Here is an 18,693-nt window from a genome sequence, read left to right as displayed (position 1 = left end):
CTTTATCACCGCTGCTGTTTATGATGTACATGGTGAGGATGGAGATGGCGCTAGAAGAAAGTAATATCGGGTTTAATCTCTCATACAAACAGGCAGGTACAGTAATAGAGCAGCAGCTCCCAGGTTTATTTTATGCGGACGACATTGTGTTGCTCGCTAACAAGCAAAGTGATTTGCAAGGTCTGGCTAATATCTGTGGACAGGAAAGCAACAATTTAGGTTTGAAATTTAGTGTTAGAAAATCAGGTGTTATGGTATTCAATGAAAACAGTCAACAGACAGTGGAGATAACAGAATATAAATATCTTGGTATATGGATAAATGAAGGCAATATATATATGGAAACACAGGGAAAAGCAATAACAGTGAAGGGGAAGAGAAATGGGCAGCCATAATGAAGCACAGAGTGCTATGGGGATACAATAGGTACGAGGTGTTCCGAGGTATGTGGAAAGGTGTAATGGTTCCAGGACTTACTTTTGGAAATGTGGTTGTTTGCTTTCAATCAGTGGTGCAATCAGGACTAGATGTGAACCAAAGGTCAGTGGGTCGCCTCGCATTGGGCGCTCATGGGAAGACTACAAATGAAGCTGTGCAGTGCGATATGGACTGGACTAGTTTTGAAGTGAGGGAAGCTCGCAGTAAAAGTGAGTATGAAGAACGACTGAGGAATATGGAAGAAAGTAAATGGGCTGGGATAGTGTTGAGGTATCTGTACTGGAAAAAGATTGATCCACAGCGGAGGAAAAGAACTAGGAAGCTTACCAGCAATTATGCGGCCTGTAGGGTGGGCAACACAGCAACAAAGAACGTCAAGCGGAAAGTCAGAGAGGCTGAAATAATTTCATGGGTGGCGGCAATGGAAAAGAAACCTGCCATGAGTAAATATTTAAGAGGAAAAAACGAAATCAGGAAAGAAAAAATTTATGATAACTCAAAGGGAAGCTCATTACTTTTCGAAGCGAGATCGGGATGCCTTCGAACACGCACCTATAAAGCGAGGAAGAAGAAGCATGTGCTTGCTGCGGTAAAGCTAGGGAAACTGTGGAGCATGTTTTATTAGAATGCGAAGACGTCTACCCAACGGTCGATTTAGGCACCACTGGCCTCCTTGAAGCCTTTGGGTTCAGCGAGAGCAGGGGAAAAGTAAACATGTCCGCAATAGAGATTAGTAAGAGGCGATTGGAAGATTGGTGGAAGAAAAGTAGGGAAACGTCAAAAAACGGAGATGTACAAAAGCACAGTTCGCAATGGGGGGACAGAAAATTTGGTTGTGGTAGTTCATCGTGTTTTTTTTCTCCTTTTTTTACTTCTTTAGCCTAGGTAGGACGTTAGGCAATGTAATAGCAAGAGCTTGGTGGCGCAACCCACCACCCCGTTCCAAAGGGTACGCTCATAACATACATACATACATACATACATACATACATACATACATACATACATACATACATACATACATACATACATACATACATACATACATACATACATACATACATACATACATACATACATACATACATACATACATACATACATACATACATACATACATACATACATACATACATACATACATACATACATACATACATACATACGTACGTACGTACGTACGTACGTACGTACGTACATCCATCCATCCATCCATCCATCCTAATTTCTGCTCATGCGGCAGAAAGTATGAAATCTATTTCATTTCTTGTTTCACCGCTATGGCTTTTCCAGGTCCACTTTCTGTTGTTACGCTTCCTGAAAAAGGTGTTTATCATTCGCAGCTTATTCCTTTCCGCTAATTCTACCAGCATCTCTCCTATAGCGTTCCTAGAATCGACGCCATAGATTCGAATTACTTGTTCACCAGTCTGCTTTTTCCACACGTTTACATTGAAGTCACCCATTACTCAGTATTTTTTTTTAAATTTCAGACAATAAGCTCAGTATACTGAGTTTGCACTTTTCTCACCGCTAATTCAACTTCTTCATAAAATTGATCTATTTCATCATCATCATGACTGGAGGTTGGAGCATAGGCTTGTACTACTTTTATTCTATACCTCTAACTTTTATTGCTATACTGCTACCCTATCCTTAATGTTGTAGAATTTGTCACTGTTACCCACTATGTCCTTATTGATTAGGAATCCTACCCCGTATTGCTTCTTATTGTAGCAGAGGACGTGGCCGTTAATCAGCCCTGCATAATCCTCACCAGTTCTTCTAACCACACTAAGGCCAATCGACGTTCACAACGGATGCTCGCTGATATCGCGCCGGACGAACCTGATATGGTCATTCTGTACCCTAAAGCACTGCAACAAAGGTTATTTCATTCATCTTCTTTGACTCATACCGCGCGTATAAGGCTAACAAAGGACGTTGTCACTCAAATAAATCCAGCTCAGTATTAATGCCGCTTTCAAACGTGCAAGTAGAGGACGTAGGGAAAGGGCCTTGCACTGAACAGGACGCGCGCTACAAGGGAACACGCAAAGGAAATCTGCACAAGCACTGCTTGCACCTGTGGAAAATGTGACATTATACCGTGTAGGGACAGGGGGGCGCGATCCCCGACAATTACCAGCGCACCACACTGTGGCCACATAAAAGCAGCACTTGGAGAAAAGGACGACCGTATGCACGGTGACGTTCGTTTGGTGAAGGAATTCCGGCATGTGCACCTGTGGTCTAGTCACAGGTCAACGGTGCTTTCGCGAGACGTCATTCTCCGCGCGCGTTTATCGTTATTTCAAATCGTGACGGAAATGCCAGGTGGGACCAAAACAGTGCGGTGCAATGACCACGGTGCAATGACCACGGTGCGTGTATTTCAGACACTTGGCCTCCACATTTGTTTCTGGCATTGAAAAGCCAGCTCTTGCATGCAGCAGTACTTGGGTGCTAACACCTATACAGAACCGAGATACATGACTTCCCGAACGCACGACAGCTGTGTATTCTCTAGATGCCGTTGCTTGCTGTGCTTCCCCGTGGATGCCACAGGGGACAGCTGGTACTAACGTATCATAAAAGCCTCTGGTACCCGCACGCACGGCTGCTGGCTCAACAGGAGCCAATTGTTGCGGCGCTTTTCATGCTTTTTACCGAATAGTTACTCTCCTGTTCTTTAGCTTTCATAGTTTGTCTCTCCAACTCTGTGATGTAGCACTTCACAACGCTAACAACGGTCGCACGCCTTATAAGACGTTGATGACGCATAAAACTATACATGACACCTCGAACGCGGTAATGCGGTTATGCCTCGTAAACATAAGACTTTAGTCGGTTGCAGGAGGACGCGAGCTCAGTGGAGGACGCCATAGGCGCCGGAAGCCTGTTTCCTGTAAGTGCCGAGATTCCGTACACCTATGAAAAAAGATGTTTTGCTTTTGCTGCTCGGATGAACAAAGCATAAATAACTCGGAAAAACTCAACTCGCGTGAGACGCCTGTAATCGACATGTTGCGGCTGTACGAGTATACAGCTGGTAGTCGTTATGGCCGCTGTAAACGGGGGGACCAGCTATGCACAACAGGATGATGAGAGAGCGAAAGGTGACAGGAACACTGGGCGAAGAGAGAATGTGGTAAAATAGGGGTGCGTATTAAAGCGAATGCTCATATCCTGACTGCGTGTCACCCTGCAGGTACTGAGGCAGCAGAGCCCCCGCGGTGAGTTACAAGATTTCTAAATTATAGCGCGAGTTTCAAGCGAAGACAACAAATAATTATTTGAAAAAGTGTACTAAAGAAAAGGTCATTTTTTCATCGAGACATTGTAGGCGCCGGTGAACATAAGAAAGTGTGTTATAATAACTGATTATCTATCTTATTAAAGCAGGAAACTTACTGAATAATCTGTAAATTATTCCTTTCAGTAATGCGCAAGTCATGCCCAATTAGTCATAAGGAAGTTTTAGAAAAACGTTCCCACGTGCCTTAGCGTGCAAAAAGGCTACCCTCGCTTTAGTTACCTTGTTCTTGATTTGCCTTAGTTTACACGCGCGGCCAATAGCTTCCCCTAACTTTAATTTCTCTATTTCCTACACGTCTTGGAGTCCCGAGACTGTAGCAGCACTTTCGAAATATTCGTTCTCGCACCCTTGGCGAACTACATGGATCGGCCGTATTAGAAGTACTTCCTTATACGCTACGGAGCAAAGCTATGTGGGTCACCAGCATGTTTGCTCTCCTGCTCCCCTTGCCATGTCTAATTTTTTGACGCGAAAGCATCAAATGGCCCATTGGGCGGAAAAGCCGGCGTCTGTAGCGGCGAAACGGCACCTAAATTCCTATTACCTGCTACACCACGTGACGTACATGCGCTCCTCGAAGTAGCAGAGCTGGCGAAAGGGAACACTTGCTGCCGCACCAAGCGTTGCATGAGGGGATACGGCATTGCCACGACGCCACGTCACTCTCGCAACCCCTATGATATCCGCGCGTTCCTTGCCCGCGAAGCTCTCGTTTGCGCTCTAACTTCGCCTCGGTAATCGTTGTAAAGAAATTAGTGCATAATAAACTGAATAAATTCGAAAGGAAAAACGTTGGCGGTAGAGAGTTTCGAACTTACGACCCCCCGCTCAGAAGCCGCGTATCTTATCCACTGGTCTAAACCGACACCTCCTAGATAGCAGGCCTGTGCACTCTGCTTTATGACATCATGCCACTTGGACCGAAATTTCCATTGCCAAGCCCGGCGTCAAGAAAGCGGTGACGTCAAATTTACCGCGGCTTACTCGGGAGCGTTCCCATTAGATTCTAGGGCAGTCGAGCAAGGGAGCATGACGTCACTGATCGAAGTGCACCGTCCTTGTGCTATCTAGGAGGCATTGGCCAAGCGTCTCAACACACTCACTTGCCCCTGGGCAGTTCATATCTCGAAGGACCCCGCAGCGGCGTTCAAATGGATATTAATGCTTTTGCATTCACAACTCATAGGAAGGGCTTAGGTGTCCTCGGATTTTTCTTCGTTATCTTCTATGATGGCTTGCCATAAGGCGCAATGTTTTATATGTGTTATATGGATACACTGCAAGGGCTGTTGTGTTTTAAATCAAGGAATGTTTCGTGGTATCTGCTGTGTACACAGCGATATAGGCGCAGAACCGTGGTGAAGCCTGGCTCTTATAGACGGAGACGAGAGCATTCCAGTTAGACGTTCCAGCTGGACAAGTCCATATTAAGTGGTGGGCATCAGCTTTTGTCACTCGAAGTGGACAGTTTGAATAAGCTACACCTATATACTTGAAAGTGAGGTCATCTTCAAGTACAGGTAACAGCCGGTGTAAAACCGCGCAACTTACTCCGCCCTAGTAAGTAAGGTGAGTGGGGAGAGAGCAGACCCACGGTGGGGTATAAGAACGTGTGTGTTCTGCTGGTCAGCAACAACGCGCTGAAGGTTGGAACCATGGTCTTGATTTCAGTATAGCTTCACACAGATACCGCTGCTGCGATTAAAGGTGTATCTGGTTTCGCCGACTTACCTGGCATTGAGTTGTGGACTTTTCTGAGATGTTGAATTACCGCTATGAAGCCTGTGAGAACAGGTGCCTGATTGTACGTAGCTTGATGATGACGACTTGCACGGTGTCGTGGACGGCCTGAAGTTCCATCACCAGAGAGGTGACTGCGGATAAAATTATGTGTAGGAATAGAAAATTATGTCTACTGTCATAGGCATAGAAAAATATGTATAGTCGTGGAAGGAATTAGCCCTTTGTAAGTCGAAGATGACGCGCTCGCCGGTGATATTTTCTGCAACGCCGCGTCTACAGAATCCTTTCTTCGCTAATCCATTTCAGAAGGAACGACAACGAGGTAAACAATACTGGCAAGCAAGTGAAGGACGCATTCCCTTCTATAATTCCGTAATCTATATCACACCAAACCGATATATTTCAGAGCTGACACAACACCCGATGCCATACTTTGCAGGCCCCTTGCATATGGGCTGCTCGTTGCACGGCGGGGCAAAGGCAGCTTCATATTCAGTAACGCGGCACCCGTGTTCCCACTAGCCGCATTAAGAAGCCCCGCGCACCTTTGTCTAGAGCCCGTCAGCCCGAGGCGAGAGACCGCAGCGCGGCTTGTGCTGCGTTTTGGAGGAAACACACGTCGTGGAGATCGCTCGCGGACTTTATGGGGCATGTTTGTGCGCACGTTTCTGGATCGAAAGAAAGAACGTTAAAGGACCCCAGGTAGTCGAAATTTCCGGAGTACCCCACCACGGCGCGCATCATAATCAGATCGTGGTTTTGGCACGTAAAACCCCATAATTTTTTTTTTCTTGAGCAAAATAAAAAGTAAACAACAGCGGATGCACTTGTTGCGTCATTCAAAATGCACGGCATGTAAGGAAAGCGAAAAAATCCACGCAGAACTTCCGGCGTTGTCTCTCGTCAGCTGCTTGCATTCCCTGTCCAAAGTGCCGACGCTTCAGGCCAGCAAATTCACAGTGCTGTGAATTAGATAATTGGTCGATAAATTAATCAACTTCTCAAATATTATAATTAGAGGAAAAGTGTCAATGAGAATATGGTAGAGCGATATGAAAAACTGCCGATACAGCTTTCTGTTGTTCGATACGTGCTACATAAAAGTGTTTTTCCGAGCATGAAAGAAGCCTGCGAAGAGACGCATGACAACACTTAGCGATGTGGTGAAGGCGGTACGACGTCATCGTACGACGTCATCGCATTTCTCTCGCATTTACCGCTAAATCGCCCCTTCAATGTTTTTCTTTATCAGGCAATGGAAGCACGCATCAAAGATGGCATCGTCCATTCTCCCTGTCAGGAATGCGAGATTCCTGAGTGCTCGCTTTTCACTTTCGTCAAGAACAACATGGAACCTTATGGAGAGAAGATAGCACTGGTAAGTGCACGCTGTTCGGAAGAACATCACGAGGCTAGGTGGAATTCTTGGTTATGTTTTACGTACTGTCGAGGGCCCTTTATACCTACACCAAAAAATAAAGAAGCAAAGGGGAAAGATTATTGCAGTTTTCACTGAACGTGTTTAACGGCCCGCTCCGCCAGAGCTAACTATACGCCAAGCCTGAGCTCCTGAGAAGAGGGACGCACTACCTACCTTCATTAAATTACTTTGACATTCTCATTCGGATGCGTTGTTTCTCCATATTACTCGTTTTCTCTTATTCGGTCGCCTAGACATCGCCACTGGTTCTGCGTGGTTAATGGCGCGTTAGAACGCTCGTGTCAAATATATGAAGACCATTAAAACACCTACGCAGGTTGGCTGAGTGAATTTTTTTTTTATTTGAGACTTTAATCGAAGGGGGTAGCTACATATGGGCTTGCATATATTGTGCCTTCTACTTTCTTTTGGCGCAGGCATAGTGAGGGGGACACGGAAAGGCAAATTACACAAACACACCGCGCTAACTCCCAACGACAGATTTATTTCCAGTTCTCGCAGGCGTACTTATACTCCATTAAAACGTCATAATACCTGTGTACATTGCTCGGCAAATATGAACAAAACTGTGAAGACCACACGCAGACAGTTGTGTCGCCACACTGATTATTCAGAAGTGTGTTCGTCCAATGCAAACAGAGGTAATCGAGCTCGTTTATTGACAAAGAAACTGATGGCTTACTGGCGCATGCGCTTGAATTTTGGTGCCATAACGCCGGACGATCGTCGGATTTTTCGATTCATGAGCCATCTAAGGCTTTCGCCTTAATAAGGGTCATATAAGTGTATGTGTGAAGTGTGTCATATAAGTGTGTGTGTGAAGTTATTCCATTCGGACTCTATTAAATTTCCACCATTAGCCCTCTGCAACCGGTCAAAAACTTTCGGGCCACGCTCCCTTCGCCTGTCACGCGACTTCAAGAAACCGCAAGAACTCACCCCGACAAAGTGACGTTTACGCACTAATCATGCATTATTATACATATACGGTGTGCCAGCTAACGTCACCCACGATGTTCAACGAAAATGATGATTTAGAAAACACGGTACAAGATATGGTTTTAAAACCTACGGTGCTCTGTCGTCAGATATCTGAAGACCGTACCCCGCGTGGCTGATATTACTGTGTCGCGCACTCTGTTTTTTTTTAAATATTCCTTTTCTTTTTCGTTGAACACCAAGCTAATGTTAGCTGGGGTACACGGTATTATGCCGAATAAAATTGTGTTTTTTTCTTTATTTGTCAGAGACTACCCTGTTTCAGATGTAAGATAATAGTTTGGCGTGGGAGTACCTCGGCATTGGCGCTTGTGGCGGCTGATAGTGTATCTATTGATGCTAAAGCGTCAAACTGCCCATTTAGCGAAATAGCCGGTGTCTGTATCAGCGAAACGGCACCTAAACTCGCATTGCCATTTGGCTACAGCGCCACGTCACGAGCTGCGCCTCGGTGGAGCAGAGCGTACGAAACGAAACATCTCGTGCCTCGTTAGCGCGCCAGGTGTTGCGTGAGCGGAGAGGGCATCGCCGCGACGCCACGTCACCCTAGCTCTCGCTTTCATCACAAGCTCTCCTCGGTCGAGCAGCATCATGCTATTTGGACCAAAATCCCACTGTCAAGCCCAGTGTGACGAAAGCGGTGACGTCAAAATCATGGCGGCTTACTCGGGAGCATCCCCATTAGATTCTATGGCAGTCGGGCAAGGTAGCGTGACGTCACGAATCGAACTTCACCGCCCTTGTGCTATCTAGGAGGCTTTGGCCAGGCGTTTCAACGCGCTCGCTTGCCCGCAAGGAGTTCATAACTCGAAGGACCGCTCAGCGGCGTTCAAATGGACATTAATGCTTTTGCATTCACAACTCATAAGAAGTGCTTAGGTGTCCTCGGATTTTTTCTTCGTTATCTTCTATGATGGTTTGCCATAAGGCACAATGTTTTATATGTGTTATATGGATACACTGTAAGGGCTGTTGTTGTGTTTTAAATCAAGGAATGTTTCGTGGTATCTGCTGTGTACACAGCGATATAGGCGTAGAAGCGTAGCGAAACCTGGCTCTTAGAGGGAGACGAGAGCATTCCAGTTGTAAGGCTAGACAAGTTCATATTAGGTGGTGGACATCTGCTTTTGTCACTCGAACAAGACAGTTTGAACATGCTACACCCAGCCGCAAGTGAGGACATCTTCAAGTATAGGTAACAGCCGTTGTAAGAATGCAGAACTTACTCTGTCCTAGTAAGGTGATGGGGCAGGGAGCAGACCCACGGTGGGGTATAAGATTGTGTGTGTCCTGCTAGTCAGCAACAACGCGCTGAAGGTTGGCGCCAGGGTCTGAACGCTCAGCGCCGTTCAATTGGACATCAATGCTTTCGCATTCACAACTGATAAGAAGTGCTTAGGTGCCCTAGTTTTTTTTTTCTTTTTTTACGTGCGAGCTAGCTGGGGTGCAAATTATAAATTTGCACCTGATCAATTTCTGATCAATTTCTCGCGGGAACGCATTTCGCCCAGGAGAACGGGAAGTGAGGGGAAAGTGGTCGGTTAGAGATGTGCGAAAGGATCTGTTGTTCCCCATGTGCATATTTTTGGCATGTGCGCGTTGAAGCGCTTGCTATATGCAGTGGCTACATTATACAAGGTATGCACCGGCGAATGGCGATTGTAATATAGGGCCCCGTGACTCTGGTAGGCTTCTCCTGTAGGCTTCTCCATACGTTTCCCATGGGTGCCCTCGCACATAGGTAACATAGGCAACGATATGGCGGACATCCTCGCCCATAGAGCGCTATCTGGGAATCCATTGAGAAAAGTGCCTCAAGAGGACAAGAGACTCTTCAGAGAAGCGGTGTTGTGCCACTTCAGTTCTTTGTGGAGCTCACGTCACAAGCCATGTGTGACCAAGGGTCTCAAAAGAAAACAAGCCACCTTACTGCTCCACATTCGCACGGGCACTGCTCGTACCCCTGCGTGGATGTATTAGACTGGCCTGGCGTTGTCTCCATTATGTTCAACGTGTGGTGTGTGCGGTGACATAGAACATTACCTTATGTGCTGCACTCTATATAACGCGGAAAGGAGTGTGTTATTCGGGTCCCTCAAGAAGACAGGAATTCCTCAGAGTTGTCTTCAGGACATTGTTTTCCCGCGCGGGAACCAGTTGTGTAAGAAGGAGGTTTCTCGCCTTCTTTTAAATTACCTGCATGACACGGATTTGGCTTCCACATGGTGACCTTAGGAGTGACTATTTGTAGTTGTGAGGTCTGTGTCTGATTTATGTGATTTGTGTATTTTAAGTGACGCTACTGTGGAGCAATTGCCGGCAGCAACTGCAAGGCTAATCCCACCAGTAGCCTACAACCACTCAACTCAACTCAACGGCATCGTGTCGTGCGTGTTTTAAAAGCGGCGTACTTATGCAGATCGACGGCAAGAAGCGACAGTCGTTCCGCGACGTACTGTCTATGTGTGGTCGGTTTGCGGAGGGTTTCAGGCGGCACGGTGTACACATCGGAGACAGCGTGCTGGCACTGATCCCAAACACTGTCGACGCCCTCATAGGCGCATGGGCACTCATCTTCAGCGGCATCACGGTCGTCTTCCCAAACACCCAGCGAACCGATGGTGAGTGTACACATATTTTTCACCCCCACCGCATCCGCCCCGCCAGTGCGATGTGTGGTCCTCGCTCCCCGCTTGGATCCTATAGCCTTTTAGCGACATGGTCGGCACACGCTTTGTGGGCAAAGGTGGCTGCGTGCCGGAGCTCTGTGCAGTATCTCTGAACTCAGTTAAATTATCAGCGAACTCAGTTAAATTATCAGCGACACCTGCCCCAGTGCATCATCGGACATCGCACCGGTTTTCTAGATTTTCTCGAAAAGGTGTTGTTGTATACAGGTAATGCTTAGATAACAGACCTAATTATCGAACGTTCAAAGGATGTAGATGCAGCCGTCGGAATTTGCATTGGTAAAACAGCACTGCGTCTCAGGCATTTGGTGACTGAATCTTATGTCCCAAAAGTAGCAAAATTTGGGCATTAGGGACTAAGCATTGTTCTATGGTGGGTAAAGACACGGACGAGCAAACAGGAGACAAAAGATATTTCTTAGCGGGTCGCCGTCTCTTTTTACATAACATGGAAGGCCCATTTACTACGAAGGAAGTCCACGTAGGGTTCAGGTTCGTTATATTAAGCGTCTGCATGAGTTAGTGAGGGAGTGACACGTTATTGCTGTATACAAAAAAAAAAACCGGCAGAAGCCTTCTCATGACGACTGCCGACGTTAGCGCGATCAGCATCGAAGCAATGTAATGACACAACGCGTTGCCGCCGCCGACACGCGTCACGTATCAGGCGTTCACTGCAGCCGGGCTCCTCTCTTGCGCGTCCCCCTGCGCCATCTAGCGGCGCCGCCGCGAAGTCCACGCATTGGCACGCGTCTGAATATGTATGACTCTGGTTCGATTCTGCTCAGCATCGGAGAAATTTTTTTTATATGTTCTGTTTTGTTGCAGCGCAGGCACAACTGCGCACACACGGGAAGGCACATTGGACAACACACAGCGCTAACTTGCAACAGGTTTCAAAGCGAAGCTTTCTTTGCCTACAATTCTATGGTTCCACCTTGCTCGGTCTGTCGGTCGCTGGTCGAATTCTCGCCGAGTAGATTCAATCTCATTTAGGAAAAAAAAAAGAACAAGCACGTCCGACGGCGGGATTCGAGCCTCGGACCGCCATCGGCAGGCCATAAATACACGTTGACATGTTGCAGATACCATAAACACACATAAACACACGCGTGTGTGTGTGTGTGTGTGTGTGTGTGTGTGTGTGTGTGTGTGTGTGTGTGTGTGTGTGTGTGTGTGTGTGTGTGTGTGTGTGTGTGTGTGTGTTTGCGCCCTGCAATCGTCAAATTTTGAGGAATAATTCACACAAGACCATAAAACCTGGTGATGGAACTTTTGGCGTTCGTGCTAATATAGCACCTACCTAGCATACCAAGGAATCTATATGGGACATCGCGCAACGGCGAGGACGAAGGCGAAAATTCTCCTGGAGTATCCATTTAATTGCTATCGCAATAAAAAAAAGGGGGGGGGGGACGGGGGACGGAGGGAGCATGAACATCACCGCATCGTCAATGTTGCGGCATAGAAAGGAAAGTAACTGTTCCCACGCTCTCGTTTATGCCCGAATTGACAGCGGTATATTCAATAAATATAAGAAATATTCACTAACTTCTCTGCCATAGTGAATTTTGAAAACCGGAATACGGTATTGTGGTTTCGCTTTCTCCAAAACAGCATCTGAGAAAAGCTAAGAGCACGGGCCTTGTGGTTGTTAAAAAGCAACCACAATGGTGTTTCGCTTTGACCAATCTATTGCGCATGACAATGGAGGATTGAAACATTGACATTGGTACTGTCGCAGTTGAAGGATCCTTTGATGTTAAGGAAACACTTCGAAGCGGTACTAATGACAGTCTGTGAGATGGTCATATGTAAGCAAGCCTTGAAACGCAGTTTATTGCAGGGGCGACAACCGGCGTACATGCTTGGAAGGCTTGGAGGATTGTAAAAAGATCGCTTAGAATGTGGCTTATATTACTGAGTGCGCATGGATAAAATTAAAGTTTTACGCGTGGAGCTTGCTGATTGGTTTTCACTTTTAAAGTAAGTCTATGAGGTCGAGTTCACCTGCCTTCTTGAGTACGTCAGTAACCTGTGCGAGGTATCTTTATTCGGGTAGAGAACATCGCAGGTCAGCGCAGCAACAAATTAGCTTTGTCTGAGCAGATGCGTTTAAATAAAATGGACGGACTATATAAAGAATACTGGATTGGCAGTGTCTTGTATAACAGCTGTCAAAATGCACCTATTGATGTCTATCCGTTAGTTTCCTGTGAAATTTAGTCGTGACTTTATTGTTGCAGAGACTTGTTGTGACATCAAAAAAGTTGATTGTGATGACCCAGTAGGAGTTCGAGAAAGATGCGGTTGGGATGGACATTATAGTGCCTCGAGCGGCCAATCGCGCGGCAATTTTGCGTGTGTTCGCGGGGTTCTTTCAGGGCCGGAAAAACACTTATATGTAGCACGTATTGAGCAACACTAAGCTGTATCGGGAGTTTTTCATGTTGCTTTACAGTTTTCTCATTGACACTTTTAATCGAAATATCATATTTGAGGAGTTTATCTATTAATTAAGACTAATTATCTAATTATGCGGAATGCAAAAAAGGTAATCTGAGTATCTTCAAGCGACGGCATACAAGATTACCCTGGTCCTGTCCAGCTACGTGGCATGTGCTTATTTTTAAAATCTTGGTACATGCTGGTTGGAACACCTTGTATAGTATAGGCCATAACTCTTAACGTCGACTATATACCAAGGCTAAACTCTCGTCCTTCTAACTTACACGTTTGACATCGCTAGATTAAACTCTTTAATATCGAGGACTGCTATGAGAGGTATGCCGTTGTAGGTATGCAGAAAAAATATATAAAAATACTTCACTTCTTCACCCAGGTGAACTTCAGCACCAAATCGAAGACTGTGGCGCAACATACGTTCTTACAGATTCCACACGCCTCAATACAGTACGGAACATCGACAAACACGGCAAGATCAGGGTAATTGTTTTTTTTTTTAGCCCTTTACTCAGGTACAGATGGCAGAAATTTACGGCGCACGATAGGAATAAACCAATAACATGTCGTTGTAAATCGATGTAATCATTTGCTGCTCTCGGCTGTTTCTCCTTCCCTTGGCATCCATTCTACGTATATTAAAATAGTTGAACGGTTACATATGCATTACGTGACCTGCCCAGTTCCACTTCTGCGTCTTATCTGCATAGAATATCATAACTCTGTCTACTCGCTGCTGCCTTTCCTTTCTACCGGGTGTTTTAGCGAACTCTCCCAAAATTTTTTTTTAATTGCCTGGGGCAGGTAGGACAACTCTAGTCCAAAAGCTGGTCTACTCGTAGAGGCGGCCATTACTTGCAGAAAAAAGAAAATGCATAATCACCTAATTAAAAATATATATAATCAAGTTTTTAACTAATTACCTTGTGGCACATATTGCAATTTACAAATTCTCGCCGGGGATTTCCCAAGGCAGATCCACTTGCAACGAATTCTCAGGATGACACCAGTTTCGAGATATTTATTTTCTTACTTTGCTGAGAAATGCATAAAACAACGTTTTGTTAAGGAAGGGGAGCGACAGTGCATTTTTACCGCAAATTTGACGGCTGATATAATCTCGACCGGGTGAGGTGGCTCTTCACCGCAGGAATCAGGAAACGACGACGAAGACGGGCATATTGATGATGAAAAAAAGCATAAAAGATTGTATTCACTCCATTGCTACATGGATGTGACTCTCATCTGAGTCTCGAGCAGTTCTTATTAATATGGGGGCCAGTACGGCCTTAAATAACCCTGGCGGTCCTGTGGTAGTCGCCGTCTTCTTCCGGAGCCTGTGGAAGTAGTAGTGCTTCTGCCGTCCATCCTTTGTGTCAGCTTGTGTGGACCGGGGCGGCGCCGTCTTGCCCTTTCGTTTGTCTTTCTTCGTCTCCCCTTTTATGTCAGTTTGTGGAGAGCGGGGGGGGGGGGGCGCTTTCTTGCCCTTTGTTTTGTCCTACTTCGTCTCCCCTTTTGTGTCAGCTCGTGTGAAAAGGATAACGCCCGGGGGGGGGGGGCGCTTTCTTGCCCTTTGTTTTGTCCTGCTTCGTCTCCCCTTTTGTGTCAGCTCGTGTGGAAAGGGTAACGCCGTTCCGGAGAACAGGGCAATTATGTTGACATGGGGGAAGCCCGTTTGAATGCTTCTCACACTTGACAGGTCGATCATAACACGGTGCGTATCTCGTAAATGATGTCACCCACACAATTCTTTTGAAGTGGATATGCCTTGTAGTCTCACCCGCTAGAATTTCTTAATTGCAATATGTACCATAATGGAATTAGTTAAAACTTAATTAGTGGATTTTTGTTAATTAGTCTATCATGTATTTTAATTTTGTTTGGAAGTAATGTCCGCCTATTCGAGTAGGACAGCCCAGGGACTAGAATTGTGCTATTTGCCACAGGCAATCTTTAAAGAAAATTGAAAGTATACGCTGAAACACCCTGTGTGTCTGAACCTTACGCCCGTCATTTTCCATTTCGTTACTTAGCTTTCTTTCAATATTCATCTTTATCGATCAAGTTCGTCCACTTTCATTTCCCTTACTGTTTCGACATGCCCATTAAAATAACAGTTAACTATGCTTTCCATGGCTTCATTGTGCGTTTGTTTCGTCTGGTTGTAAACCTTCTTTAATAGGAATTTTCCCATTTGTGAGGAATGGAATTATGGTAGCGATGGAGTCCGCTATATGTTTTTTGAAGTATTTCTTTTTCTCGACGCTTTGGCTAAGCACTGTTTCTACGACTGCTGTTATCTTTACTGAATAAAACCTCTTTTCGTAATCTACGAAGGTCCCATAATAAGAGTACCAGTGACGTAGACCAGAAGTTGGGACGCCCACTCGAAATAATGCCACCTGCGAAATATCCGGGATATAAGCCAAGCAAATTACGACAGGAGTTTGCCCCAAGCGGGTTCCGCTTTCGTCGTATTGAAATTTTGCTCTCAGGTGGTGTGGCCCGACCCACAAATTTTGAGCCGTCTCTTTACAGGTGGTGTTCTTGACGGACCGGGCAGATGGCTGCGTCTCTATCCTGGACTTCTCCGACCTTCCGTGTGCCGATCTGGAAGCCCTGCCTCTTGGCGACACCAGAGAAGCTGTGGCCGCCATAGGCTACACGTCAGGCTCCACAGGAGCCCCCAAGGGCGTGGTACTCACGCAGTACAGCATCGTTGCCAGCATCTGCACATTCAGGTGCCGTCTCGCTAGTCAAGTGCATGCTCCGCATGCATGAATGCAACAACGGGTGAATGTTATTAGGATGACACCTTTGGAGTATTCTGACGTAAGCTCATACAGGAGTACCGGTATCTGCCGGCCCAGCCTCGCAGCGTTATATCATGTCATCTATTTTAATGGGAACATATCTTTTAAAACTATAATTTAAGCGATGCGATCACGTTTTGTTGACTATTCAGTCTTTAAGCACGGCGGACACATGATGCTCGAAAATCTGTCGCAGTCCGTTCGCTAATTAACTAAGATTGGTTAATGTCTTCTAGCTTGTTGCCGCGATTTCGCGACATACCGAATCTGAGCTCATAAATCCGGACGGGACACTTAAGCGAGAGAAATACTGATTTTGACATCCCTTGTGGTCATCCAGCAAAAACGGGTCTGCGTGTCCACTTCTCTGACTCAGAAAAGAAGGCCTTGTGCATGATGCTTCTTCCAATGAAGGTGAACGCTCCAAGAGATTCGTGCGGCTGTATCCATTCAGGAGCATAATTTGAAGTCGCCATCTCTTTACCCACTCTTCTTGCACATTGCCATTAAATGCGAGACGGTTCACCTGCCAAGTCTGAGTTTGTTCAGTGCGATAGCATGCAAAAAGCATTGTTTTGTGCACGAAGCGTGTTTCGGTTTTTTTTTGAACGAGTCTACAAATCTCGCCGGGGTAGCAAATGGTGTGAGAGTAATTTTGCATGTTCTTAATTCGCATACAAGTATTTTTAACTGCAATTCGACTGTTTTTTCTCCAGGGAAGCAAATTCACGCTTTAAGAGGTTAACTTTTCTAATTTCTGGTTTTAACGCCAAATTTGCAAAGGAGGAGGACAGATGTGATCGTCTCTTCTTTTTCGTCCGTCTATAGTTGCGCTGACAGATCATGAACACATTCTCGCTACTTGAGAGAACTGTACTCGCTACTTAAGATGGAAGCTGCAGGAGGCAAAAACAATTCACGTGGTTTTAAACATGCCATTATTCTTGACATATTCGTCCACGAAAATTCGCCTTTTTTCTTTTTTTGCGCTTCGATACGGAAACTGGGCGCGTAAGCTGCAGCGCTAGAAGCACCGCCCACGTTTTTCTCGACGCTCTCACGACGTATATGCATATATAGAGAGAGCAGCTTACTGCGACGACTTGCTGAGGCTTGCAATTCGTCGTCGCGCGCTTGCACCGCAGGCGACGGTACACTCTAAAAACAGTTGCGCCCTTTGGGGTGTATATTTGCCACACAACTATAATCGTCATCTGTCTTGTTCGCATTTCCTTTCTTTAACGCGGAGATCCCGGTACTTCCCATGTAACGGACGGCATGCGCGTTATCAGCATGAGAGAGCATTCCCGACAGGAAAGTAACGAGCGCAGCGTTTTCAAGAAAGGAAATGCGGGCAAGACAGATGACGATTATTGTTGTGTGGCAAGTATACACTCCAAAGGGTGTAAACTTTTCTTAGAGTGTAGGTCGCCGAGGAGTGATCTTTTCAAGATAAGAGATTAAGAGGCGCGCACTGGCGGCCAACCCGTTCATGTTAAGAAACCAAACGAGGCTGGAAGCATCGCGCGAGCAGTTCTTAGGGAGCTCTTCGTGGTCCCAGTTTAAGCGTCGGAGCGAAAAAAACGCAAATTTTTATCGACGAATGTCCCAACGACAAATGGCGTTCTGAAAATCACGAAAATTCTTTTTGGCCTCTTGCGGCGTCATTCTCCAAGCTATACCATTGCAACGTTGGCGGTAAAACCCATAATTAAAAGTTAGTTAACTAATCTTAGTCAATTATCGAACAGACTGCGACGGCTTTTCGACCATCTGGTGTCCGTCGCGCTGAAAGAACAAATAGCGAAGAAAGCATCATCGCGTAGACTAAGTCATATTTTTTAAAACCTGTTTCTATTAAAATAGATCATACGGTATATATCTATAGTGTCCGCATCGCGGTTCTTCAGCTTCACGTGGAGAGTTTTGTGACGAGCTCTAGCGCCTTCTCGACTCGTTCATACTACAAGAGCTGCGCACAGATGTCACGTCGTGTAATTTATAGGGCTTTTTGTTGCAATATAATGACTCTCTTGTTGTCTTGTGCACGCTAGCTTTCTTTAGCACGGCCCGCGCGACACTTTCCTGTCCGGAATGCCGTGCACCTCTCAGTGTCCCACAGCGTTCGCGACAGGCATGTAAACCGGGCATACCTTGTTGAAGACAGGAAACACGCGCATGACGGCTGGAGATAATTGTGCGGCAAACCTACGAAAACACCGGTCGCGCCGTGATATAGACAGGAAACGTACGAAGATTGAAAATGATTATTGCTGTGTGACAAAGTTACACCCTAAATGGCGTACTGCGAACAGCTGTTGCGGACTAGAAAACGGGTAAATCGACCTCGTTTTTCCGTCACCCTTACCACACGAGAGAGAGAGAGAGACAGTGAGAGGGAGAGATCTAGAGGCGGGGAGAAAAACAGGAAGACAAACATCCAGTATACTATGTATGCAGTATGCTATATAGTATACGCGACCAGAGCAAAACGAAAAGCGCAAAACTTGCATGTGGAAGGAGACACGCAAAGCCCTTTGTGACTTGCGCCACTGAGGTTGTTTAAGCTGCGGTGAAGCTTACATTGGCCAAACTGGTCGATGTATAAACGACCGACTCGGAGAGCACTCGTCGTCTTTGAAAGTTGTAGCGGATAGTATGCACCTGGCTGCGCGCGGTAAATATTGCGGTTGCACCCTGGTCTTTGACAATGCAACGACTGCGACAGATTGGTGAGGGAAATTATTGAGGCTTGCCAGATTTGCGCACAATCGACCACGTGCGTTA

The 18,693-nt window shown here is 46.0% G+C and overlaps 1 protein-coding gene and 1 long non-coding RNA gene across 4 annotated transcripts in view; one reads left to right on the top strand and one right to left on the bottom strand.

Annotated features, from left to right (window-relative positions):
• The window catches only part of LOC135902982 (uncharacterized), a 113,902-nt gene that overhangs the window by 67,974 nt on the left and 27,235 nt on the right, over positions 1 to 18,693 (top strand). For both annotated transcript variants that reach the window (XM_065433310.1, XM_065433312.1), the window contains exons 4-7: positions 6,753 to 6,878; positions 10,360 to 10,561; positions 13,473 to 13,576; positions 15,632 to 15,834. In XM_065433310.1, the coding sequence (XP_065289382.1) occupies positions 6,753 to 6,878; positions 10,360 to 10,561; positions 13,473 to 13,576; positions 15,632 to 15,834 (635 nt within the window). The remainder of the gene's footprint in view (positions 1 to 6,752; positions 6,879 to 10,359; positions 10,562 to 13,472; positions 13,577 to 15,631; positions 15,835 to 18,693) is intronic.
• LOC135902983 (uncharacterized) overlaps positions 1 to 18,693 on the bottom strand; it is a 53,367-nt gene that overhangs the window by 29,688 nt on the left and 4,986 nt on the right. The window contains exon 3 of one of the 2 annotated variants that reach the window (XR_011509083.1): positions 5,489 to 5,631. The exons of the other annotated variant lie outside the window; for it this stretch is intronic. This is a non-coding gene — a long non-coding RNA (uncharacterized lncRNA). The remainder of the gene's footprint in view (positions 1 to 5,488; positions 5,632 to 18,693) is intronic. 2 annotated transcript variants of the gene reach the window in all.

The sequence above is a fragment of the Dermacentor albipictus genome, chromosome 1 (genome assembly GCF_038994185.2).
Source record: "Dermacentor albipictus isolate Rhodes 1998 colony chromosome 1, USDA_Dalb.pri_finalv2, whole genome shotgun sequence".
In the NCBI taxonomy this organism is placed as follows: domain Eukaryota; kingdom Metazoa; phylum Arthropoda; class Arachnida; order Ixodida; family Ixodidae; genus Dermacentor; species Dermacentor albipictus.
The sequence above is the reverse complement of the archived record's forward strand: the minus strand, read 5'-3'. Positions and strand labels throughout refer to the sequence as shown.